The sequence below is a fragment of the Anas acuta genome, chromosome 5 (assembly GCF_963932015.1).
Source record: "Anas acuta chromosome 5, bAnaAcu1.1, whole genome shotgun sequence".
NCBI lineage: Eukaryota > Metazoa > Chordata > Aves > Anseriformes > Anatidae > Anas > Anas acuta.
In genome coordinates this window covers 23,587,386-23,613,450 of record NC_088983.1, presented here as the reverse complement: position 1 = coordinate 23,613,450, position 26,065 = coordinate 23,587,386, and the positions used below count along the sequence as shown (strand labels likewise).

General features: G+C 46.8%; 1 protein-coding gene across 11 annotated transcripts in view; it reads left to right on the top strand.

Moving 5' to 3' along the window:
• ESRRB (estrogen related receptor beta) overlaps positions 1-26,065 on the top strand; it is a 157,021-nt gene that overhangs the window by 46,457 nt on the left and 84,499 nt on the right. For 3 of the 11 annotated variants that reach the window (XM_068683142.1, XM_068683143.1, XM_068683144.1), the window contains 2 exons: positions 9,002-9,102; positions 9,282-9,387. The exons of 7 other annotated variants lie outside the window; for them this stretch is intronic. Coding sequence is in view for 1 of the 4 variants with exons in the window: in XM_068683135.1 (XP_068539236.1) it covers positions 25,385-25,434 (50 nt within the window). In the remaining 3 variants the exon portion in view is untranslated. Of the gene's footprint in view, positions 1-9,001; positions 9,103-9,281; positions 9,388-25,287; positions 25,435-26,065 lie in introns of those variants that run through there. One more of the 11 variants, XM_068683135.1, reaches the window with a different exon arrangement.

Sequence of the window (26,065 nt, the reverse complement as noted above, 5' to 3'; positions counted from 1 at the left end):
ATGGAGAGGCACACGGAGCAAGTCCTCAGCATGATGTGCATTTTGAAAATTTCCCAAAGAATTTTTAGCTGTCTAAGATGCAAAATGCTTGCAGGGAGACAGATGCTTCTGGGGTAGTTGTCTGAGACGCTGGAGGCTTAATAGACGCTTGCAGCAGAACTTAGAGTTGATTCCTGTGACCTGATTCCTGTGACCAGAGCTGTTTTCCTGTCTCCCTTGTGCTAGTTGCTGTCTGACGGGCTACTCCACCTCTCAGCCAGACATTCACCCTCTTGGAGTCTGTGCTGCCTGCAGCCAAATGAATATCAGCTCAGCTGACAAGCAAGAATAAACTCCCTCTGCCCTGTACCAATGTGCATGAGCAGTCCGCAGTGGTGATGCTGAAGTCCCAGGAGAAAATGTCTTTATCATTATTTTATTATTTTCATGATCAGTGGTGTAGTCTTGGTGAAGTTGTGCTTCTTGCTGTCTAATGTAAGTACTGTACAGGGGGAAAGGTTCAGATGGGCCTGTGAGTGAGCACAATGACTATCAGGGGATTTCAGTCACTTGCTCTGTGTCCTGCTTCTGGATCCCTTCTGTCTAAGGGCCATTGTAGCAGTGATGGGGGAGTTGTACCTCTCACAGCTTGTCCACTTCATGTGCTGTTACTGCTGTAACTTGTTGGGTTGAGGTGAGCTCCTATGTAAACCTGTCTGCTAAAAATGGTACATCCCCATGTGTACATCTGTGAGATTCTCAGTTGTGTGGTATGTCCTACACTTGGTTTGCGTTTTTTTGCTCCAGCCCTTGGACAGCACCTTAATGGTGTAGAAAGTGTGCTGGCCAAAGGTTAGAGCCAGACACTCAGTGGAAAAGACTTTTGAACAAATCATTTTCTTTCCTTGTATTTCCAGCTGCTCGGGAATGAGGATCATCTTCAATCTCCTTCCTGATGCTTTAGGAAGCTAAAGGCCTTTTGGTAAATAAATTGGGAACAGGTGCTTGAAAGGGCTGAAAGATATCTGACATGCAGCACGCTGGCATAAGATTGATGGGATGTCAGGATATGGGCAAAGATGGATGAACTGGAGTAACGATGGGCAGCTTAGTCTTGACTTCTCTTCGCTTTTAGTCCAAGACCCTAAATTGTTGCATCATTAGCAATTGCTTCTGGGGAGGTAAGAAATTTGTGGCAATGGGCCTGAGAAGGAATATTAATGATCCAATTTCCAGCTGGGTTCCACTCCAAGGCCTCTCTGGGTGACGTGCATTTTTAATCATAACAAACCAGGATGAGAAGTTGTTTGCAGTGAGGCAGCCCTATATGTGGAGCCACACTGTGTGACACCAGCTCAGACCTCTGCCTGCTGCTCAGAGGCTGTTGCGTACAGCTCTGCTGTAGGCTGGACTGGACTGTGTCTGTAGTAAAACCTGGATTGCCTCAGAGTGCATCTGTGGAGGGAGTCTAGCTATTATCTTGAATGGCCTAAACCTCTTGACCAGAAGAAATCACTGAATTCAATTGGAGCTTCTGATCAAAACTGGCCCCAGTCCCAAAAGGGCAGCAATAGGATTCCTAAATGTTAGAAAGCCTCGTGCTAACACAATGCTGAATTCCCTGTTAGCCAGTTTCTACAGTCTTGATGGTTTCTCTGCAGGGGTCATCTCTCTTGTTTCTGTTTCTAGGAGGTGATTTCTCTGTCTTTCAGGGAATGCAGTCTGGCTGGGTGATGTGCCCAACAGCAGCTTTGATCCTTTCAGTCTTGGACAGTACTGAGAGAATCTGGGAGAACCTTTGAGGTTTTCTTACCTTCTGAGATATTTTTCATTCTGAACTTTCAGCCACAGAGAGCTCTTCTGTACTGCTTTAGGTGCCCATCATTGCATAGTTCAAGCAGTCAGGAGCTGTTTTTGAGGGACGTGAAGCCCCCTCACGTATGACTGAGTATTCTGTGCTCATTTAGCAGTGGGACATGCAGCTCTGTCCTTGATACGCATTTGCCTGTTGCCTACCCTAACTTACATGCTGAGCTTCGAGCTCCCTGTCTCAGGACAGGCCCCTGCTTACTTTTCCATTATCTTTTACTCTGTCTTGGTGACTGTAATTCCTTTGTCTGTAGGATTAAATGGCTAATAGTCACACCAGCATTCTCATCCCACAATTATCTAGTATACATGAGAATATGGTGTAGAAGCACAGCCTTTTTGTGGCAGAGGTGTCTGGTAATGTCTCTGTCAGAAGAATCAGCTTAGCTTTCTCAATGCAAGCCTTACAGTGTACATTAAGCAGGACAGTCATCCCATCTAGCAGAGGGCAGGGGTGCTACAGGTACTCTGGCTATAATACAGGGGTTTTGCAAGGAAGAAATACTTGTCTTGCAGCTCCCCGTGTGTGTTTTAAGGCCAGAATTAAGTATTGACTTTCCTGTTGTTCTCGCCAACCATTCAGTTGCTCCCCTAGGTTTTAGTGTTAACTCAAACTAGGGAAAAAGTACTGCATGTTTGGACCTCGTGGCATCATGTTTTGTGTGTCTGGGAGAGGAAAGATGGTTGGTGTTTGATATCCCAGTGCTCTAGCCTGTTATTTTCAAGTAAACAAGGTGGAGGATCTGGAAGAGAGAATAGAAATAGCCGTCCTGGCTTTTTTTTTCCCCATTAAACTGGGAGCTAGTGTTCTCTGGGATGGTCTGTGCTGACACAGCCGTTTGCTTTCTGTTGGGTGGAGTTAGAGCGTTGCTGCAGAAGGACAGGACGCTGTCTGTCAGAAAAGGAATTTCTGAAAGAACATAGACACCTGCAAAATCAGAGCCAGCCAGGCCACACGGGTCTGCCCCAGCTCCTGCCTGCCGCAGTGCCAGGGGAAATGCCAGCAGCTTGAAGACTTCTCGTTTGCTTCAGAATAAAGGTTATAGGTTTCGTGTAAGAGCTGTTTCACCCGAGGAAGGGAATTCACTGAAGTGGCTGAGGAGGGAGTGGGGAAGGGATGGGAGGAGCTGCCTTTCAACATCCAGAGTAGATGCTGCCTCTGGCGTAAGTGCCCTGGTTGGAGGACAGATCAAGGGGTTTGGACATGTTGTGTGCACGCAGCAAGTCTGGCCCTGAGAGAGGCACCCTTCCACTTGGCAAAGCTGCCTCGCTGCTGCTGCTTGATGCCCAAGCAGCCAAGGTGCCTCCTCCACAAAAGGTTTTGGTTTGAAATGGTGAAAACTGCAGTTCTACGTGTGTGAGTGTGTGGGGATTGCACGAACAGTGGTCCCCTCCCTCTGTGTGTGTGTGACAAGTGGATGTAGCTTGTTGTGATTTATTTTTTTACATTTGTTTTTTGGTGAAGATGGATACCATTTGCTGAGATGGGTATTTGTTGCCCAGGCAAATCTCCCAGTGTATTTTCAGCAGCTGTACACGATCTCTGTGTGCGGTAGGTATGTGTGTGTGCATGTACATGCTTGTGTATGCCTTTATTTCCATGCTCCAGCTGCCTGCCTCTGATTTAAGGGCAGGTTTTATTCCCCAGCTGCCTCAGGGCTCCTCTTTTCTGATTGCATTAAAGTCTCCGTAATTCTCCCCTCATTAATGATTGGCATATTTTTACCTCTCACTAAAGGAGCTTGGAGGCAACTCCCGTGGGGCCCTGCTCGCCAAATGAAACAATTTCATCCTGCTCCAGAAACGCATTAAAAAGGGTTTGTCAGGATCTTATCGCTAGTTAGGGAAAGCTAATCAAATTACTTCTATTTATTAGCTGCTGCAGCAATGTGTCATTCCATCAAGTACAGGTACTGGGACAGGCGGGGATTGCACGGAGAGCTCTGTGCACTCAGTGCTGCTGTCTTGTTCTGCACAGCACCATCTCTTGCCAAGGGAGGCTGCAGGGCCAGGAGAGGTGGTGAGCTTCCCTGCAACAGTGCTGCTGCCACCTTTCCACCAGGATTCCCCTCTGCTGCCCTTCTTCACTCATCTTTTCCAGAGCAATCTCCAAAGTCCCTTTTCAGTAGCACCTTTGGGCACATTGCTTCTGCATTTGGTTGACCTCTTCTTGCTGTTACAGATAACGTTGTGCTATGGACTATTTGTTTTTGAGCTGTTTTGGGCTTTATTTATTTTTTGCATAAATTTAACTCGGTATTAAACCAGTCCAGGAATGATTTTTTATGTGGTTTCTCTTTGGACCTGGGGGCTTACTGACAACAGCAGGGCAGGACTGTGGCATTTTAGAAAATCATAACCATAGGTATTACTTACCTTATGAGTTTTTAATGAAATTTATTTTTCAACATATTTTATATTTTTTTGATGCGTATGATCTAGAAGGGTAATGAAATTTGAGGAACTAGAAAAGAAAACAACTGTGTTTTTTGTTTTGTTTTGGAGTTTTTTCTTTTTGGTTTCTTTTTTGGGGGGATAAGTTCCAAGGACCTAGCTAAGATCCTGAGAGCATCAGCTGTTGCTGGACTGATGCTGATCGCATGAGCAGGAGTGGTTTGTGGAGCAGGAGGTGTGAACTCAAAAAGTTTTTATTGATTCCACATGTGGAACATGCTTTTCCTACATGCAGAATGCACTTGTATTTGCAACCGTATACACACCCCATTCTTGCACATGATCCTAGTCCCCAGGATGAGTGTACCTCCTGTGGGCATGCTCACAAGGGATGTGGGAGCAGGTGCCTGAAATACACTTCTAAACTTCAGGAAATATGTCTGCTTCTATTCCTTTACTATTTTTTTCATTTTGAAACTAAGCAGTTTCATTGCTTGTGTTTGGATAAACATGAGTGTGCCAGTGAAAATGTGCATGTTTCCATGTAAAACGAGGCTCAGAAAAAACACAAGAATAAAACCATTTAGCTGATGTATTTACATGAAGTGAAGTGTGTCTAAATAGAGGTATGGTGATTCATGATGATGATATTGCTGTGCATTTCATGCAAACCTTTGCTGTTTTATTTTGTGCATATCAAGAACATCACCTTAGCACAAAACCCTGGCAGAGGTGTGAAAACGTGCTGTTCCCATGAGTGTCTGTGTGGACACAACAGTGTGCTCTTGGTGCTGGCTTCATTCAGGACAATTCTGTGCTGGTTTTTAGCATTTTGCAGTGTATGTACACACATGCACACGTTGGATAGAAGTGATGGAGTGGGTAGAGCTCTGGCAGCATTCTGGTACTACAAGCGGTGATTTCTGGAGCTTGGGTTGGTGGTGGACACATAAATCCCCCAGCTGCTACATCTGTGTTAGTTCTGCGTGGTGTGAGGGGCTGCCAAGCTGCAGGGGCTCTGGGTGCTGTTCCCAGGAGCAGCACCGTAGCAGGATGAGTGGGGAAGTCTTGCCCACCAGCCCCGTACAGTGAGCCATGCTCCAGCATCCTCATTACCTGCACAGTTCAAAAGGCAGGCTGGAGCGGTCCGTCACGTCCCACAAAAGGCTGTATCGATTGGTCTGCCGGAGCGTTTCCCGGGGTCCTTTATATCTCTCTGCCTCGTCGTCAGTAATGAAGAGGCCGAGCGCGGGGAGAGTCAGCAGATTCCCAGCTGCTGGGATTTCTTCATCTTCTCATCAGGATTTTAATTAGACACGTCCGAGAGGGCAGCACCGTGTGAGGGCGGGCGGGAGCTTTATCAAGCAGGCCACATCTTTAATTACTGTTTACTGACAGATAACAAGGGGGGGGGGAAGGGGGGTAGTGGCAGAGATGGTTGTAGGGGGAAGCAGGGAAAGGACAGCAGTCCCCAGAGTGTGCACTCAGCAAAGGAGAAAGCCTTTACTAGGGATCAAGTGGAAATTGTTCCCCCTCCCCATCCTGCCATGCTGTTTACCTGTTGCCAAAGTGAGAAAAGTTCCCTTTGCCCCTTTCCTAGGAGGCAGGAGGTAGATCTGAAAGGTGTGAAGTGGTAAGGGCCAGAGATGTAAGGAATGAAAAGTGTAAGTTTGGTTAGAGAAAAAGGAGAGAACTGCCTCCTCCAAGCTGCCAGGGCCCTCAGCTGAGCTGTCCTGTGCCTTCCCAGCCTTGGGCAGCCGTGTGGGTTTTCTGACACTGCACAGTAGGATGCAAAATCATTTCCTCCTCCTTCTGTTTGCGATTAGCAGCCCCCCTGCATCGCTGTTTTGTCCAAAAGAAACCTTCTTCTGCCTTTCCATGTGTCCTCAGCACTGGTGGCATGAGAGCAGTCTGTGAGAGCAGCAGCCACAGAGCAGACTTCTTCCTTGCTCTTTCATGGGCCAGCTCTCCACTTGATGTGAAATCTTCTCTTCAGTCACTCCTCTTTTGCCTGGCCCCAGAACTCACATCTCCCCCCAGCTCATCTCCTTCCCCACAAGGTGTATTTTGATGCTGTTTCTAACCCTGGCTGTGCCTGGCTGCTCTGGTGGATCTGTGCTCCCTGGCTAGGCCGGCCCTGTGGGCCCGGGGAGGCTCGCAATGGAGTGCAGTGACCGATATCCTGAGCTGGTGATCTGAGCTCAGCTGCCTGCCGCTCTCTAGAACTTTCCTCTGAAGTTCACGCCGCTGCCTAGGCAGTGTTTGTGTCCACTGGAAGGTAGTCTGATGCTTCCAAAATGTTGCTGCGCTGCCCAGCATGGAAAACTGGGCCTGAGCCAGAGCTGGCTTTCCCTCGGTGCCCACAGACTCCCCGTGCTCTGAACAGAACAAGATCTGGAGGATGTGCTTGGGATCAGCAAGGACTCGGTAATTGGACTGTTGTTCTTTCATTTTGCTACGCAGTAGCGAGCAGATTATAGAGCCCACATGTTATAGATTTCCTGTCATCCCTCATGAATCAAGCTCCACTGTCTTATTTACTGTCGGCCAAGGCCTGTGAATAACATCACCAAGGGATACGCTCTCACGCAGTTGTGCAAACACAGTGCAGAGCAGTTGCATGTGCCTTTGGGCTGTCAGTTCGCCTTCCCCCACACAACACTTCACCAAGGCTTTATGGAAGAGAAGGTCCCCGTTTCCTATCTGTGCAGAATGGTTCCTGGCCTCCGTGGGAGCTGTTTGTAACACTGGAGGCAAATCTTTTGTTATCCCACCGATGTGAAGTTCCAAAAGTTGTAACTCGATGGCGTTGCTCCTGTGCAACTCCAGTCCTACTGTATTCTCTCTGTCCTGCATGTGCCAAGGAGGTGGACTTGCAGTGTCCTGGGAGCTGCTTCATATGAAATCTGGCATGTCGTCACTGCTTGTCAGCAAGAGGAGATGGGTTTGTGCTCAGGGCACAGCACTGGAAGGCAGGACATTTTTATTTTATTTTATTTATTTTTTTTTTGGAACTGCAGTGAGGCATGGTTACTGAGTCAGCTGGAGTCCCCTAGAAGAGAAGGGAAATTTGGCTTGTCTGCCACAAGCCAGCCTGCTGGCTGCAAAACCTGTGGCCTTCCAAGTGATAAGCTTAGAGACCTGGAGAGATGAAATCGGAGGGACTGAGGTACTAATTAGTTTTTGTTTAGGCTGGTTAATATTTCTTTCATTGAAATCTAGATATTAGACAGGGCTGGGGAATGCCTCTTTAAATTCTAAGAGGCTCTGTCCAGGAGGAAGCAATTAAGCTGTTTGCTGTATGTATTGTTCTTAGAGCTGGAAGTAAATGGGCTTTGAGTGCAGTGTGGGAGATTTCAGTTCTGTTACAAAGTTTGTGTTAGCAACAATACAGCAGCATTAGAACACAGACTGGGAAGTGCTGGAAGTTTTTTGGAGCAGGCTGAAAAAACATCTGTCAACATAATGCTGCTAAGGCTGATCCTCAGTTGGGACAGAGGGACGCAGCAACCAGCTGACCCGGTCCTTGCCTTATATCCCGTGACTCTAAGATGTGTATGATCTTGTGACCAGCTGACGCAAGCCTGAGATGGATGCAGGTGTGTGTATCAAATAAGTGCTAGCATCTATAAGCTACCTGGATAGTATATGAAGGAGTACCAGCGCTCTGCTAACCATCACAGGCCCGCCATCCAAATGCTAATACGACCAACCATGGGAAGTTTTAAAAAGAGATGGCAGCAGCACTCTTTCTTGGTTAAGCATCTTCCTTAGTTTTTATCTTCAAATCTACAGCAGAGACTACTAGCACTGCATTTTTCTACTAGTACTCCCTGTAAAATTTCATTTAAGCTGTTCATACCACTGCCTAGCTTTAGTCATTACCTTACACGTTTTCTATATCTCTGACAGATTTGTTTGGGGAAAACTTTTGTCAAAAATAACGTGTTTTAAAAGACAAAATAGGGTTTATGCTGTGTTTTTGGATTTTGCCTTCCTTCTGTGTAGAAATAATTCAAGAAGATTTCATAAAGCTCTAAAATTACATTTTGAAGCCCCACTGGATGGACAGACAGGACTGTGTTGGGTGATGGGATATCAGTAAGTGGGGCCACCAAAGTAATGGGAAGATGGGGCAAGGAGAATGGGCAAAAAGGTGAGGAGGGGTAGTAAAAAAGTGAGGAGGGGTAGTGAATGGTCACAAGCAGCTGTTGAACAAGCAAGCTGGGAATGCACATTGTAGGGGAATGTTGTTTGGGGAGGTGAGATGAGAGCAAAGGGAAGGGTTGGGGTGAGGAGGCAAAGGCAATGAAGAGAGTGGGCTGGGATGGTCTGGATTGGAGAAAAAGAGGCACAACTTGGGTTGAATGGTCAGCAGAGCCTCTGACTCATTATTCCTCGGTAGTCATCAGTGTCTGAAATTCACCTGGTGTTTCATGCTGCTCATGTTACTCTTCACAGAGGAGAATGACCTACTCCTGCAGCCTGTTTGCTCCATTACCTTGGTAATAGCATGATGGGTCTGTCTTTTCTGATAACCCACAGAAATGTCATTGTGATGCATTGTGAGGGATTATTATTTTATTTCTTTTTCTGTGAAAGAAACAACAAACTGAAAAGAGCACTCTGAAGGGTGCTAACACAAGAACTGGAAGGTGGAGAAAGGCCGGTTATACTCTGTACATTTCTGTCAACCTAACTGTGCGTCTTACACAACTCAGGTTTTAGCAACATATCCTCTATGCTATTTCTTCCACAGGACCCCTGCCTCATTCACTGCGTGTGATGGACCTTCTCTGAGATAAATCAGAGTTGCACGGTGAAAGAGACCATCTGTAGGACCCCTGCCTCATTTGTCAGGTGTGTAGTGAGTGAGACAAGGGACGGCGGGAGAGAAAGAGAAGCTTTTATGGCTGAGGCAGAGAAATTCTGACCTGGCAGTTGACTTTCTCTCTGACCATTTCTGTATGATAGTCTTTAAGTTTTTTAAGCAGCTGTTGTGCTAGTGGGTGTTTAATTGTGCGTTCCCTGTTTTATAGCGAACCTTTTTTGATCCCAAAGGACCTACTTTACAGAAGCAGTGAGTGCTTACAGCTGCAGATGAAGTGAATGGGAATCCACTAGCACAGTGCTATACAAACACAGGTCAGTCATGCTGTGTATGTCTCAGACTCGGCACCCAGAATTAGCAAACACCTTTCACAGTGGTCCTCAATTATTCACCCATAAAATGGGAATAAAAATACCCCCTCCTTTCATAGGGGTGTGTGAAAATAAATGATCTTGGGATGGTGAAGCCCTTGGACAGTGTAATGATAAGCCCAAAGAAAAACACATGAGGAAATGAGTAAATCTCCAGAGCCAGGTTTGAATAATGTGTAGTAAATAAGGCCTGGGGCCACACCAGCCACTCTGAGCAGAAAACAGTATTTCAAATAGCTGCTCTTTGCATGGACACAATCCTTTCTGAGTGCAGACTGAGGTGAGATCCTGTGGGGAAAAATATGATCGTGTAATTAATGTCTGTAAAATAATGTGCATGTACGCAAGAGCTAAGAGTGTTCCTCACTTGTGGTAAACACAAATGTGTCATTTTCTAATTCTTAACTGCATTTGTAGTGTGCCCTATTTAATGCACAGGTTTTTTTGGTTTTGTTTTGCTGTTCCTGTTGTACTTGACAAATTTATGTGCTGTAAGATGGTGTTGTCCCAGCGTCTCTGCTTGGAGGAAGTGTTTCCATTTTGTGTAGTTGCAGCTAATTGCAGGTAGTCAAAACCTGTTCATCTTAAAAAGTATGTAATCCCCAAGTTGTAATATCCACTGGGGTGCAACTTCATGTGGAAGACAGATCTCACTGTAATTTGGCTTCATGAGCAAAAATGACACCCAAATACTGCTGTTCTGAAGAGTAAAGGAATCAGAGACAATCTGAGATCTTAAAACCCACTAAAAGTAATTAAAAGAATAAAAACCCACATAATTTTCCTATGCAGCAATATGCAAGAAAGGAGAATGTCATTAGGGCTGTGAAATGATGTGAAAAGTTGTTGCTATAGCGGTAGGAGGAAGAATGACAAAACTTGAGCTCCTAGTGAAAGTACACAAAAAAGTAATTATCAAAATACCTATGTTTAGATAACTTTATTTTTGATGACTGATTATGTACATGTTTAGAAACACATTTATGGTGACCGGAATGGTAATGGAGTAGTGTTAAAGCTTATTGAGTTGAGAATTTGAATGTTAATAATGCTAGGATGGTTGGTGTCCAAACCCAACACTGGTTAACCTTTCTGTGCCATGTCTGGTATTTGCTATGTTTGCAAGGAAAATGGTATGAGTAGTGCAAGAAGTGTAACTGCGACACATAGCCCCGAAGTTTTGTTTGTAGCAAGTAGAATTGTCTATTGCAAGTGTCTGAGAACTGACCATAAAATCTTTCATATTTTCACCTCTTTCCCTTCTCACAATTTCAAACACTGGAGGAGGATTCATTGGCCTATTTTGGCTGCAGAGTGTGAAGCCTCTCTCAAGTATGGCTAGTGTCACTGTTGACCAGTTGACTTGGAAAGCACTAGTTCCCACATGTACTGCAGATAATGGTTCATTCTGGACGTTAAGCAAGCCAATCCTATCAAGCATGCTTTAGTTTGTGTAAGAGACTGAATGAGAGTTCCTTGTGCAGGGGTTTAACTGCTTGATTTTCACTCTTTTATCAGAAAAAATGTTGTTATTGGTTTAAAGAGGACAGAACAAAAAGTGATGCCAGGATACCCAAGAGCAGGAACTCTGACAAAAATCCCTGCAGGCAGGACCTGGCACTAGTGGCCAAAGGAGAGAGGAAAGAGCAATTAAAGAAGGAATACAACAATCTGTTCTTGTGGTGGTCAGACAGCAAATGCAGCATGTGTGCTGGGTGGGAGCCATCAACGAGAGCTGGTTTCCCCGTGGGACACACAAACCTGGACTATCAAAGCAAGCTGGGGCTGAGGCAAATGGATGTTATGCCAGACGTGTCAGCAGAGCCGGCCTGCTTTGCATAGGTGCCTGATCTTACTTGGCATGCTTTAAGCTCTCTTTTCTGAATGCCAGGGTGCAATATGACCCTTGTGATTAAACCCTAACTGCTGTGTTCTCCCCATATGATGTAACTCTGGGGTATTACTTCTAACCTATGCAAAAGGGAAGGCGATGCACAAAGCAGCACGTTGCCAGGTGCATGGCTCCTGAGCGTGTCGCTTCAGTCACAAGCCTCTGCTCCTTGCCAGTGAGCGGAGGAAGAGAGGCTGTGGGGGCCCTGCATTCCCAAAGTGAACTGTCTTTCCCTCCAGTTGTATTATTGGCAGTGCTAATGCCCAAAAACTTGGGCACATCGGCTCTGAAAGCATCATCTTGAGGTATCTCTGCACAGCAAGCACCTGCCCTCTGGAAAAATGGCTTAGGGCAGAGCAGGGAAAATGAGCCTGCAAACAAGGGCTGGTGCCCCCCACCCTGCTGCGGCTGTGCAGGGGTAAGGCGAGGCCTTGACACTGCAAAAAGCTGTGTGTGCCCAGAGGGTGCGATCCTTACCGTGCTCGCAGGCAGGCAGGCTGGACTCTCATTCTTTACAGACCTGCCAAGCGGAAAATGTTTATTTGCTGCTCTGGATCCATGATCTAGGAGAAAAGAATAAAAGTGATTTAACCTCCAGTGTGAGAAAATCACCTGACTGAGCAGGACACAGAGGACAAATAGGACAAAGGGCCTTACCTTGCCCGGACAGGAGGGATGGGGAAAGAGAGGGGAGACACAGGATCAGATTCATTAATAATTATTTATTATTAATCTTCTAATTTTTCCCTTGCTCAGATTCCCCGATTGCTGGAAGTGAAGGCTCCTCTAACTGTCTGGGTGAATCTGACATTGACTCTGTCTTTGAGATGGGGAGCACCCTCTGGTGGTTAAGGATAATCTGACATTTCCCGGGATTGGCACCCATCATCCCTGTAAATCGCAGGAGTTAAACTGGACAGGAGGCTTGGGCTGGCTTTCTGTCGCTGCTGTGATGATGGATGTGTGGGGCACAAATGCTCTCTTTGATTTTCTGACTCTGGAATCCGAGCTGACCCCTTGGGAAGCCTTTTTGCTCTGTGAAAAACAGCTCGAGGTGTCTGTGCTCGCCCTGCCCTGCTGTCAGGCAGAAGCTCATATCCAGCCTCATCCTGCTTCCTCGTGCTGAGGGGGCAGGTAAAGCACAGTTTGGTTTATTAGCCCCAGTGAGCACAAAAGCCAGCACAGGGAGTGCTGTTCCCTGAGTCTGTCCTCTTCATCGTGCCTCCCAAAAGCACTCATCTTCTGTCCAGAGCTCTCCCCAGTCCAGCTCTGGTTGTTTTTGCTCTGCATAGGTGCTGAAGCAGAGTACAGTCCATCACAGGGAGCACAGGAATTCAGCTCAGGTTTCCCTTCTCCTTCCCTAAGTGGATTAACAGGCTGAGGGGATCGTCTCTGCCTGCCTGACTCAATCTTCATTAGCTAACATGTTTCACCAGCCGCAGTCACATCCTGGGCTGGAGAGCTGTTTGACAGGAGCGGATTCTGGCCCCAGCCTCCCACAAAGGCTGTTGCATCTTCTGGGAGGGTTTTCTTGACAGCAAGGCTCTGTGAGCTGCCCTGGGAGGCAGGGATGTAGGGCTAGAGTGCTGCAAGATGGGCAGCCTTGCTCTGTGCGCCGTTCACTTTAACCAATTTGCATCCTCAGCTGACAGAGAGCCCCGAGCCCCTGTGTAATGCAGGTACTGTACCTGAAAACATTCTGTGTCTCTGGAGATACACCCACGTGTTTTTTTTCCTTATGTTTCCCAACTGTGGGAGGATCTTGAATATACTGGGATATCCCTGAAACTTTCATTAGTTGGCTGTCGCTTCTGGATACCCCTTCTTGGGTGCAGTATTTCCTAACAAGCTGCGTGCAGCTATCTCCTCTGCCCCTTCTTCTCAGTGCTGCTTTGTGGTTCTCGTTAATAGGTGTTATACCCTTGCACAGGCAGTATTTTATTTTGTAAGTAATGCCACTTTCTCAGTCCGGAGAAGATCTGTTCTACACAGGGAAGCTGTACACTTAAACTTGTATCGATTTTGAGACAATCCATTTAAACTAGTGAAAATCCAAACCACGGATGCTCTCCTGCCAGTTTGAGGATACTTCATTTGGGCTCATTAGATGCCTAAACAGGTTTAGTTTCAGTAGTAATGAGAGCCTTTTGCACATTTAGAGCTTAAAATAATCTATTTTAAATTGTACCTTGAATTATACTGCAGTCACATCATGCAAAGAAAGCCTGCGAAGAGAGGAGGCAAACACTGGATGTCTCTAATACCAGTGCCACCAGGGGAATCCTGTGCCCAGCAGTACAGAGGTAATGTCACCCGTGCAGAGGCCTGAGTGTACCTTAGCAGGAAGGAGAGGCCTCCTCCTGGCTGTCAAAGGCACATCAATAAGTACAGATTAAGCCTTGGATTTCTGCAAAATTGAGACTCTGCGAAAGCACAGAGCCTGCTGCAGAAATTACTGTGACTGAAAGATCTCAATGGGAAGTGTTTCACAAGGAAGCGAATGTTCTCCTTTTGTTTTTGTAACCTGACAGTTGCAGCAGGGGAAATTGGTGTGCCAGACTCTGAAAGCAAGGTTGACTGGCCAGGAACAGAGTCAAAATGGACGTGTGTTGTTTTTTTTTTTTCTTTTGGCAAGTTGGAAAGGAAATAAAAAAGGCAAACAAGAGCATGAAGAGGCAAATAACAATGAAGACTCTAGAGGATTTAAGAACCTAAAGCTATAGTTTGGAAAATAAGGGATGAATTGGAATTCCCAAACAGTGTGCATTAAAATACATAAAATAATAAACCTGGCACTTGTAAACTAGCAGTGTATTTGGTGTGGCCTTGTAAAGATTTTTAAGCCACTACTCAGGTCAAAGCAGGAGAGCTCCCGCAGGAGTCCTGGATCTTCTGTGTTCCAGTTCCCCTGGGGAGACCGCTCTCTGGAGCAGTCTCCCATCAGGATTAACCAGCTATCAGTGCTTAATGATTTTCTTCCCAGACTGGGAAAGAAAGGTCATAGAAACTGTGAAAATGCAACCTGTTTCTGAACAGGCAGCAAAGGAAGGTCTCTTTGAAAGGCCAAATAAGACCTGTTTCATTGCAAATGGATCCTTTTAATATTGCCCCTTGTTTGGAGGAACATAGGCTGGAAGAACAAAGCTATTTTGTTGCATTTGTGTGTATTTCCTGTATTTAGCAGAAATCACGTTTTGTATGCTGAGAAGCAGACTGGGGGGAAGACAGTCTGTGAGTTAGGACTTGCTGAAGCTCTCTCACTGTGTGACTATCTGATGTTGAGGCTACCTTGGATCACTGATCTTGATGAAGATGCTACCCTGTTGTCCTTCAGTTCTTATGTTTTCAAAGGTTTCCCAAACTACTTTATGTATTCCTGAGTTATTTTGCTGCCGTAACTGGCTTTGCAGGAACTTGAGCAGCACACAGCAATATCCTGATTTGAGGCAGGAAGAGGGAGGGAATAGCATCACTGGGGAGCAATGCAAGGAATACCGGGCAGGGGGAGCAGGAAGAAAGTGGGAATGTTGAATAAAATGTGTCTAAAGCAGGAGTGCACTGTCTGCTCCTGCCCTTTTCATCTCAATCTCTGGCATCTCATCAGTAATGAATTGCAGGGAGACATGAATTGACACAGCACAGGCTGTACCAATCATATAATCTGTTCGGCCCCCATCAGTGACCCTTCTGAAACGTTTTTCTTCTGCAGCATTTTCCAACAAGAAATTCAGGTCATATTTGATAGTTTCCAAGCCCTGGTTCCCCTTTGTGGCTCTCTGACCGAAGTCAGGAGAGGAGGGTAGTTACCAGATGTGTCTGGGCTGGTCTGTGCGTGTCTGTCTCTACAGCTCTTTTTTTAGTTGTGGTGAAAGGTCAGCTCTGAATATGGGAGGAAACTTCATGGTTTTAGGGAATAAGTCCTCTTCACCTCCCAGTTTGGGGGAACAATGAGGAGCTTTATCAGCAAAGTCTGTACTGTACCTTGAAAAAGAATAGTTGATCTTTTTCTCCATGCTGTTTCTCAATTCGGTTATTTCCTTTTGTTTAATCTGCTAGTCCCTCCCTCCCCCTATGTTTAGGATGTTTGGATGAGCTGTGGATACAGACTAGAGTGATGTGCTTTCTGTGCAGAAGCATCTGGTTGCATCTAACTTCAGGGTTGCTCTATCAGCTGTGGATTGAATTGAGGTTGTCTATTGGGATTTTCAGGTCTTGGTTTTCTCATTGGAGGTCCTTCCATCAGGCAGGTCTGTTAAACGCTTGCTGAGTCCCTTGAGACACTTGATCTGTGTTTAAAGGAAGCAGCTGAACCACGAGAAAAGAGAAACAGAAGCAGCTATGTACTGAAGCTCTATTGCTCTGAAGGGATCTTACGGAAAGCTCTGCAGAGGTTGCATGGCACCCTGGGTGCCTGGGGCTCTGTCCCAGCAGACCTGTGCGATGCTCTTTCTGGCCTTTCCTGCTCTGAGAGACAGTTGATGCCTCCTGGACATTCTGGGCATGAATTGTGTTTAACTCTCCTGAGACCCAAGCCAGGAAAACCTCTGGAGGATTCCCAGCAGCCTCCTGCTCCCCACTTCTCTTAAAGCTTCCCCAGTGGATATGCCTGCCCAGGGAGAGCAGGAACTCCATAAATAAATAATCCCCTCTGTCTCTCCTGATCAGCCCAAGCAGCTGTGATTGCTCCTGAACGCCTGGGTTGCTTTCTTCTTAATGGCTTTTAAACCAATTTCACCCTCACCTGATGACCCAGCTTCTCCTCCTATTTTTGAAGGAACAATTTCTTTTAGGGAGAGAGTTTTGGGGGGTATTTAGTTTGTGTCAGGAGTTTGGGGTGAGTTGAAATGGTAGCACTGCAGGTGCACCTACAGTATACTGGCTCCAGCATGCTGCCCCATGGCTTATTCTGACAAACCTCTGCTGGGCACCTCCCCACGTATTGCAGCTAGCATTGACCCTTGCTTGAGAGACCCTTACTGAGACCCTTATTGTTGGGAGAGCTAATCACTGCACAGAAGTATTGTGTGCAGTTCTTGGCTCAACACTATAAAAAGGATGTTAAGATGCTTGAGAGCATCCAGAGGAGGGCAACAAAGCTGGTGAAAGGGCTGGAAGTCATATCCTGTGAGGTAAGGCTAAGAAGACTTGGGTTGTGAAGTTTGGAGAAAATAAGGCTCAGAGGTGACTTAATTGCTCTCTACAACTTCCTGAGGTAGAGCTGAGGTAGAGGAGTGAAGAGGGAGGTGCTGGTCATTTCTCCTTGGTAACCAATGATAGGATACATGAGAATGGCACAGAGCTGTGCCAGGGGAGGTTCAGATGGGATATTAGGAAGATTTTCTTTACCATGAGGGTGGTCACACACTGGAACAGGCTTCCTAGGGAGGTGGTTGATGTCCCATGTCTGTCAGTGTTCAAAAGACATTTGGAGAATGCCCTTAGTAATATGCTCTAACTTTTGGTAAGCCCTGAAGTGGTTAGGCAGTTGAATTAGATGATCTTTGAAGGTTCCTTCCATCTGAACTATTCTACTGAGGCATCTGAGTGCTTATTTGTTGTCCACAGTGAGTAGGAAAAAGTTTGGGAGCTTAAATTCAGAGTGCAGACTCTCAGTTGTCTGCTCAGCTGGCCTACAACATCTCATTAACGGGTGTTTGAGAGCTGGCCAAATATTTAGGGCTTACAGTGGTGTTCTTGAACTTTGAATATATAAACTGTAGTAGATTAAAAAAAAAAAAAAAAATTAAAATTGGTCCTATGTAATCTAAAGGTGCTTGGTATGTAGCCCTGTGCAACCCCTGAAAACATTTATTGCTTATCTGATGGCTGTCATCTTGGTGTGACTATGGAGAAGTATTTTGTATTTCTGGAAGTATTAGTAATGCCTCTGCAGGCAGAGCACACGTGCTGGGCAGTAGGACGTGCAAGGCATGTTCTGAACGTCATTACGTTGCTGGGCAGTTCCCCAGGACGTGTACTGGTACCGCCTGGAGTTATGCTGCAGGCCAGTGGTGCTCCCTCATGGTGCCTTTGGAAGAGGCAACAGGCCGGCTGGGTGAAATGCAGCTTGCCGTGAGTATGGTTGTACTGCCAAATGGGATGTGGACTCAACTAAAATGATTCCTGGCTAATGAAGGCTGACGACCTATGTTTTTGTCTTTGCTTTAGCCACCTTGCTTGACCAATCAGTTTAATGGCTCTTCTTCTGCAGTGAGCCCCTGGAAACAGCGTGGTTTCTCCAGGTACCCTCACCTGGTACCTTCTAACTAGGAAGCAAGGCAAGGCCCTCCCAGGTGCCACATCGTTGGCTGGTTTGTGGACCTCAATTTTTGAAGAAGTGACAGTCCTTCCCTCCTACCATCTGCCTTCTGCCTTGATTCTGCTTGGCCTCTTGGTACTCTGAAAAAGCAGGAAAGGGGAGTGCTGGCCCCAGGCTGCATGGTTCCCAGGAGGAACCTGGTAACAACCACCTATGGAGCATACATACATATGTCTTGGCATAAAGCCTACCCTTTACTGCCTTGCTTACTACATGAGTTATGAAGCATTGCCAAAAGCTGATAAGCAAGGCCTAAAAGATGAGTACTGCTGATTTCATCTGGCTGTAAATATTTAATGCAAGCTTGGTATATTTTATGGAGGAGCAAAGAGGTGGATGTTGGTAGTTCTAGATCATCACTACAGTAAAGGTGCTCAAGAGATGAGTGAAAGACCAAAACCACATTTTCCTTTCTAAGCACAGTGGGGGACCTGTTGCTAGGAGGCTGCAGCACCAAAGTCACCCTCAGACCACATGGGAGTGAGATTTGAGTTTGCCTTAATGATACTGAAAAGTAATTTTCTCTAATGCTGCCACAAGAATGGCAAAGCTGGCAACACAGGAAGGATGAAGGCGTATTTGCTGAAATCCAGTGATGCGTATTTGGGTCCATCAGGAGATGGCATTATTGCTGCCCGCAACTTCTTCTGTGCCTGGATCTCTGAGTAACTTAAAGACTTGGAAGTCACCCTAATAGGACTGTAACAAAGACACCTAGGGACTTGTATTTTCACACATGATAGAGTGCTATCTGTTGGAGTACACAGGTCTGCTTAGCAGAAGTAGGGCTGATTAGTGAAGCTTCTCCTTTCCTTTGCATAGAAAAGCTTTCTGGTAATCAGCATGTATTTCCTTTTGACTGGCTACCCTCACGATCCTGTATGTGCATATATTGTACAGCTAAAGAAGACAAGTTTATATGGTCCTGAGTTGCCCTGCCACCCCTAAATAGTGTTTAGGTATGTGGTATAGGTCAGGATTGGATTTCTTGTTCTTTTTCAATTTCTTTTTTGAAAAAGCACTGTGAAACCCTGACCATTCATGTAGTGTGTGAATGTTAATGACTTTTGATTTCCTAATATGCACTTTATTGCAGGTGTTGAGGTACAGCTGATGGGACTCAGAAGTTAAAAGTATGTTAAGTTTGGGATAGGGTTTGTTATAACCCTATAAAAGCCATCTAATAAAATGATGTCACAACCTCAACCCGTATTTCCAATTTGCTCCTGTCCAGAAAGTGAACTAAATGTTGTACAAGTAATAAATACACTCAAGAGGGAGTTGCGAACAAATCTGTGCTGTTGTAAAACATTAAAGTTAGTGCAGAACAGATCTTCAGAGTGTAGGTGTACTTAACTGAGCTGCTTGGAGGATCCAGAGCAGAGGGGGCTTGGTGCTTTTGTGTTGTTGTCAGAAGGAAGCTGGCCTCTGTCATGTCTGGCTTCAGCCAAACCCTGTAACCCCTTACTGTTCGAAACTGGAATATTCTGGGGCTGGAGAAGGTGACCAGAAGGGCAGTCCTGGTCGCGTGATGATCTCTGTTTTTTTTTCCAGACTGTCACGCATCAGGTTTCCTAAGGTCACTTGGAATCTGCAGATTTGTCTCACTGTTAAACACTTGTGCACAGATCCACTGTCAGTGGGCTCTTCTGTGTTTGGTCTGGCCAACCATGTGAAGTCAGTAGTCTTCTGTTGACTGTACCCAGATGAGGCCAGGCGGAGGTTCCTGCAGGGAAAAGAAAGCCTTTAATCCTCACTTTCTACATGCCATACACCCTGGATGGAAACCTTTCACTGGTTTGCTTCTTTATAACGTCCTACGTCACTTTCCGAAAGGTCTGTTACCTATGCAGAGCACCCAGCTAAAGAGGAAATTGCACACATACCCCTTTTCTTTTGTCACGTCGTAGAATTCAAACTGGAAAGCATGGTCCACTGCAGCTGCCTTATTGCTGTTGCTGAGAAAAGCACATGCAAGATAACTGTAGGTGCCTGTTTCAATCATAGACTTGGAAAAATTATACTCCATCTTCACTGCTTAGCCCGCGTTGGATATGCTTGCTAACAGGTGTATCCCTGAATCATTTTGGTTCTTTAAGCTTTTCTATTTTTCTGGGCTGAGACACTCAGCATTATCATTGCATACGCCAAAAAATGTTTTAATGCTTTCCTTGCAGCATTACAATTAGTAACTGTTATCCTTTTTGACAAAACAGGTATTTCTTTTGAGCAGTTCAGTGAGTAAACTGGTACAGTGAATATCGGGGTCCTCAGGTTGGTTAGAGTGCATGGGAATACAGAGAGAAGCAGCAAATCATCTCCCCAGCTTAGAGGTATGAACAAGCATCCCCTGTTCTCCTGACCTCTCACCTTGGCCTTTTCAAATACAAGACTTGAAGCTTGTGTATTCAGGTAGGAAAGAAAGTGAAGGTGTTTGACTTGTCCCATCTGACAGGATGAACCACCATACTGGGAGAGCCATGGTTGTCATGTCTCTGCTGAAGGGTCTGTGGTGGCTAAACAGAATTTCAAGACCCCTTGATTCCCTGTGTTGCCTCCCTACTCTTGGTGGCTAAGCAAATAGCCCAAGTGCTGCTCTGTGGACACCTGGGATTATGGCTGGGGAAAGGTTCATTTCTGCTTTGCTGCAATTTGGAGAGTCTGGGAAATAGCAGTGAATGTGCTAGTAGATGATGTGTAGCTGTCAGTTTGGATAAAATCACTTTCCAGTCAATGTCTTGGTCATGTTCTGCTCAACCAAGGTGGCCCAACTGAGGGTTACTGTAATACATCACAGGAAACGCATCAGCAACAGGTCAAAATGTGGAGCTGGGACACAGCCCTCCTCTGAGATTTTCTAAGTCTACAAGATCAATCTACTTCAGTAATTACCTACCTTTTTTGAGGACGATTGCTGACTGCTTAGTTAAACAAGAGCTTGGCAAAGTCTGGCTGACGAAGTAGATTGACAAAACATGGAAGCAGATAAATTTTACTATTTCTGAGTAAGGGAGGGTAGAAGTCCATATTAAATACCCCAGCAAACTGATGATGCGAGAGAGATGAAAGCATAAACCCAGCTATAAAACTTACTCTCTTGCCTTCCTCATACAAAAGAAAGCATGTTTCTTACTATGAGGTCTTTGAAAATCTAGAAAATGGCATCTCTTCCCATTTAGTAAAACACTCAGTGCCTGGCTCTTACTCTGATGCCCTGTTTTGAATTGTGTAAAAGTTAATATGGCTTCTCCTAGCTTGTATTTGTGTGTGTATCTGGGCACTTTTATCTAGGATGCCAGCAGGACTGTGTTCTGCTCTGGAAGCAGAACTTCTCCTGCTATTAACACTGCAAAGACAAAAGCAGGTATGGAAAGACAGAAAACAGCACTGGCCCTCCAAAAGTAGGGGTTATTAAAAGAAAGTTTTAACTTCTCATCGATAATGGAAGGACATTTGTCTTCTCTCGAGGCTCCTAACATTGCTGTATCTGAACACAAAACAGGAAAAAGTCAGAACCTAATGAAAGGTCGCGTTTTGGGGATAGGGAATTCCGAGTCAAAGCAGGACAGTAAGGGTTAAGATACGGATTCAGAGCCATGCTGTGCTGCATATTGCTCAGATTGATCTTGGGCAAGTCACATAACCTCTTTATGATATGATTTGACATCTATAGGTTGAGAATTATTGTTTCCAAGACTAGGTAATGCTTGAAGCATGTCTTAGGATGTTCAGATGGGCAGTTAGTTAAAAATAACAATGCAAAAACTATTTCCTGCTTAGATGTTGAGCTTAGCAGTGATGGTGGTGATGCCTTTTAGATGGAGTATATTGTTCAGGAGGCCAATTAAGAGGTTTTGGAGGAAACAAAAATCAATATGGAGTTTGGTAGAGATCAACAAATTGCCTTTGGTGGGGATAGGGAACTGTTTTGTTTAGGCATAGGAAGGGAAAAAAGAACTGAGCCCCAAAACAGAGAAGGTTGTTTTGTCCACATGGGTCGAGTCTGTATCTGAGACAGGTGGAGCAAGGGGTGATATATGTGGGAGTGGCGAATGCCCACCAGTGAGCAGGGACTTGTGCTCAGAGGACTTAAGTTTCTCTCCACAGTTACTAACCTCCTTGCAAAGCGGAGGGATCAGGGCATGCAATGCAGTGACTTCTGTGAAGTCCAAGCAGTATTATTGGCCTCTGAAGTGTAAAAGGGTTGTCTTCTAAATTCATCCCAATGGTCTGTGTGTAACTGTTGTTTCCTTAAATGAATTGGAAGCTGGGAAAGGCTTCTTATTGAGCTCCTTTTCCCCACTGGACAAGGCAAGAGTGTGTGTACACGAGTCTGTCTGCTCAGCTTAGCTCTCCTAATTCTGTATGGGTTTTGCCCTGTGTACCTCCTCATTGACTTCTTGTGAGAATACAATAGTATGGCCTTCATAAAAGGAAAAAAAAATCCCAAACCCTTGAAAGTAACTGGATATCTCAATCTGCTGTACATGTATTTTCCTTATTCACAAAAAAATAACCTTATCAACAAGTGAAATCAGGTTTGTTTGGCATGATTTGCAAGTTGCTCCTATATTAGTCCAAATGAAATTTCTGTCAGTCAATCAGTCAGCTTGCTGGAAAGTTGATCATTATTTCCATGATAAAAATTGGAAAGAAAAAAAAAAAAGTAAAAAAAGCTAATCCATCAAAAATAGCGTAGTCGTTAAAAGCTGGGGGGAAAAGTTCTAGAGAAATTCTTAATCTGTCATCTCTTGGAAGAGCCGGAGAAAGTACAAAAGATGTCTTTGCAATTCTTGCTTTCCATCCTGGGAGGGGGCAGTTTGCCTATCTCAAAGACCTGGTGCTGCTGTGGCTCCATCCTACGCTAGCACTGATGGAAAGCTCTTGCTCCGCATTGGGATCGGTGTGAGAAGAACTGGGGGCCTCAAAATCCAGGGGCTGCCTTATGATTGTTATCCCACCAGGTTGTACTTACCAGGGCAGGGCTTGGTCAGGCCAGCAAACGAAGGCTGTGCTCATGGGGGCAGCTCGCTTTGCTGTTGTGTGCACCGTTCTGCCTTGTGTTTACCCAAACTGGGGCTTTTGGCTTCCAGATCTGGCAGCCTGAGTCCTTGTTCCGGCACTTTTTTCACAACATGAGTTGGAAGGAAGGCTGTGGCAGGATTGGTGTTTCCTTCTTTACTCTTGGGGGGGAAGAGAAATTTGGCGAAAGCTGTGAGAAGAGCGCAAGCAAGCACGGGGGTTGCAAAGGAAGCTGAAGCCTCCTGAAGTTCCAAAGCCAGCCTGCAGGATTCCTGTCCCCTTCCCTAAGGAATTCAAGCTCACAGGTCAGCCACAGCCAGCAGAGGTAATTCCTTTCCAAGCTTCTGCGAAAGGAAGAGCCAGGCCTTTGCACAGCTCCTCTCAAGGTGGGGGAAGCGCCATTTGTTCGTTTGCACTGGGTCAGAAGAGATTAAAGTTACATTTCTGCACCCCTCTGTAAATACCCACCTCACCCGGGGAGTTCTCTGTCAGCAGCAGCCCATTTCCAGAGCACAAACCCACCATTGTGCTGCCGCTATCAGTTAATTCGGCCCCGTGGACCTTGTGCCAGGCGATCACATGGGCCCCTGCTTGCCTCACCTCGGCCTGAATAAAACTTAAAGAGACAAATTAAAACACTGGCTGCTGGGCAAGCAGAACCTACCGGGCTATTCCCCCCCAGGTCTCCCAGTCACCCAGAGCCCACCCCAATCTCTGCACAGCCGGGATGCAGCCAGTGAGCATCTTTCTGGAGAAAACCGCTTTGGAGAAAACCAGGGAGCTGGTTTTGGCTGAAAAGCAGCATCCTAGCTCCTCTTGGGCTGTAGCCTCCCCACGTCCTGGCCCTGTGTGCCTCCCCAGGCTCCCGTGCTACTGCTCATCAGGACCACCCTGGTGCTGGTTTCCTCCTCCTTGACCCTCTTTGAATCAGGTGTTCCCCAGCGTGGACGGTGAGACTCCTTCCTGACAGTCTTGGGCCCTACTCGTGCTGCCCCCAAGCCCTTGTCCTCTGCCTTATTAACATTTAAAGCATCGTAGGGTTTCCACAGTGCTGATGTATCACTTGGGTGTGCAAAGATACATGTGTGTATGTTTCCATTTGCTTTAATCCTGCTTCCTGGATGGATGCATGGTCTGAATTTTGTGTCACCTGAAACATGCAGGTGAGCAGACTCTGCTGTACTTATAAAACTGCAGGTGGGTCCTTGCTCTGGCTCCCATTTTCTAACCGAAGTATCTGTTCTCCTTAACTTCTTCGCAGAAGCCCACCACCATAACAGATTTCTCATTTGTGGGATATCCTTGGGCTGCCTTATCTTAAGGGAAGTTGATCAGTCACCCAGCTTGTCCCCCGCAGCTGGGGGACACACCAGGCGCACCGTTGCTTTGTAGGGTAGTTTTGTTGCATTTCCTATAGTGGCTAAGGTCTCTGGTAGAGGGTGTAGTGCAGAAGTTACATGGACAGCAGCGAAGGAGATGGTTTGCACTGGCCGTGACTTTGACCATTCCTTTTTGGGATAGGATCTGCTTCAAGTTTCTACAAATACTGATTAGACTAAAACTTTTTGTACAATTTGGTGCTTGCTGCCACCGAACCACAGTGCCTTTTCTGCTTTGCTGTACAGGCCCCCTCATCTGAGAAGCTCTGGGAGCTCATCGCTCCTCCAGGTGTGTTACATTCACCTCAACTTCGATCCCACCTCTTGTATTGAGGAATAACATTTTAGCTCCAACATTTTTCTTTTTGTTTGCCTGATTTAGGAGAGCAAAGTCTTAACCTGGCTGTTTGTATTTCCTATTTTAAAAGGCCTCTGGTTTATCAGTGAAGGTAATTTCGCTATATTTGACTGATTTCTAAATGGGAAGTGTGGAAGAGGGATGGGTGAGGTTTGCATGAGCACAGGTGGGAAGGCGAAAGGTCGGCAGCGGTGGCTGGGCAGCCCCTGTAGGACACCTCTGCATGAGCTGAGCTGTCAGTGCTGTGCCGGAGAGCTTTGGGTGCTTCAATAAAGATGCTCCTCAGCGAGCCTCCTGCCTTGTGGCATCCCCGCGGTAGGTGCAGTGCAATCACACAGGTGTGAACACACGCGTGGGCACGGTGACAGCCCGTGCATGCAGGCAGAGCTTCCCAAGTGCCTTCCGTGGGGCGAGCTGCGTGTGCCCGAGGCCGTGCCACGCGTGCCCGGGGCTGCGGGGCTGCCCCCGGGGCGCCCACCCCGGCCCTGCGCGGGGGAGCGCGGTGCCTGCGGGCCCCGCTGCCGGTGCCCCCCCCCCCGGTTCCCCCCTCCCCGGGCCGGGCCGGGCCTCCCCCAGCCGCCCCGCAAGCCCGGCCCCCGCTCGGGAGCCAATGGCCGCCCTGCCGGCTCCTGCCGGCTCCCGGCGTTAAAGCTACAGCGGGGCTCGGGCCGGACAAATCCCCCGTGGCCGGGTCCTGCGCGCCGCCCGCCGCCCGCCTCCCGCCGCCGCCGCCGCTCCGTGGCCGCCCGGCAGGGAGCTGCCGCCCGCTCCGCCGGGCTCCGCCACTTCGCTCCTTTCCTTCCCCCGCTCCATCTCCTGCCTGCTTTTTTTTTTTTTTTTTTTTTAATTATTATTTTCTTCCTTTTGCTCTCCCCTTATTTATTTATTTATTTTTTAATTATTTTTATTTATTATTATTATTATTATTTTTTTAATTTTCTCCTCCGACCGGGAATGCTCAAACTGGACTGATGGACATTTCCGAGCTCTGCATCTCCGACCCGCTCGGCTACCACAACCAGTGAGTTGCGCCGTGCCTTGCCGGGCTCTGCCCAGCCGTGCCGGGGGCGGGACGGGACGGGGCAGGAGGGGACGGGGCAGGGCAGCGACCCCCAGCCCGGCCACCGCCGGGGGGAGCGCCCGGGGGTGGCTCCGGGGGGCTCTGGGCACCGGGGGGCTCTGGGCTCCTGTCCCTGCAACTTGGGGCCGCGCAGCTCAGCCGGGAGCCGGCTGCCAACGCTCCGCGCCGCGGTCCTGCCGGCGCAGTTTGACTTTCTGTCGGTGCCGGGTGGTTTTTTTTTTTATTAGATGAGTTACTGCCAGGCGTCTTTAAAGAGACGTGCGTAGGAAATTGCAGAAAGTGGATGCGCTTTTTTTGTTTTTCTTTCTTTTTTTTTTTTTAACCAAAAAAGTCCGATTTCCACCCGAAATCCCCCCTGGAAACGTACTTTCCCATGGTTTTCTATTCGGGTAGCCCGCCCTGGGAAAGAGTGGAGCGAGCAGGAGGGCTGGCGAGCAAAGCAGGCATCCCGAGCTGGGACCGCTGGCACATACCTTAGCACCTGCCACTGCTCTTTGTATTCCGAACTGGGCTGTGCCTGGCGATGCCGCGTTCAAACGCACTTTAACCTGCTAAGTTTGGCTCCATCCTT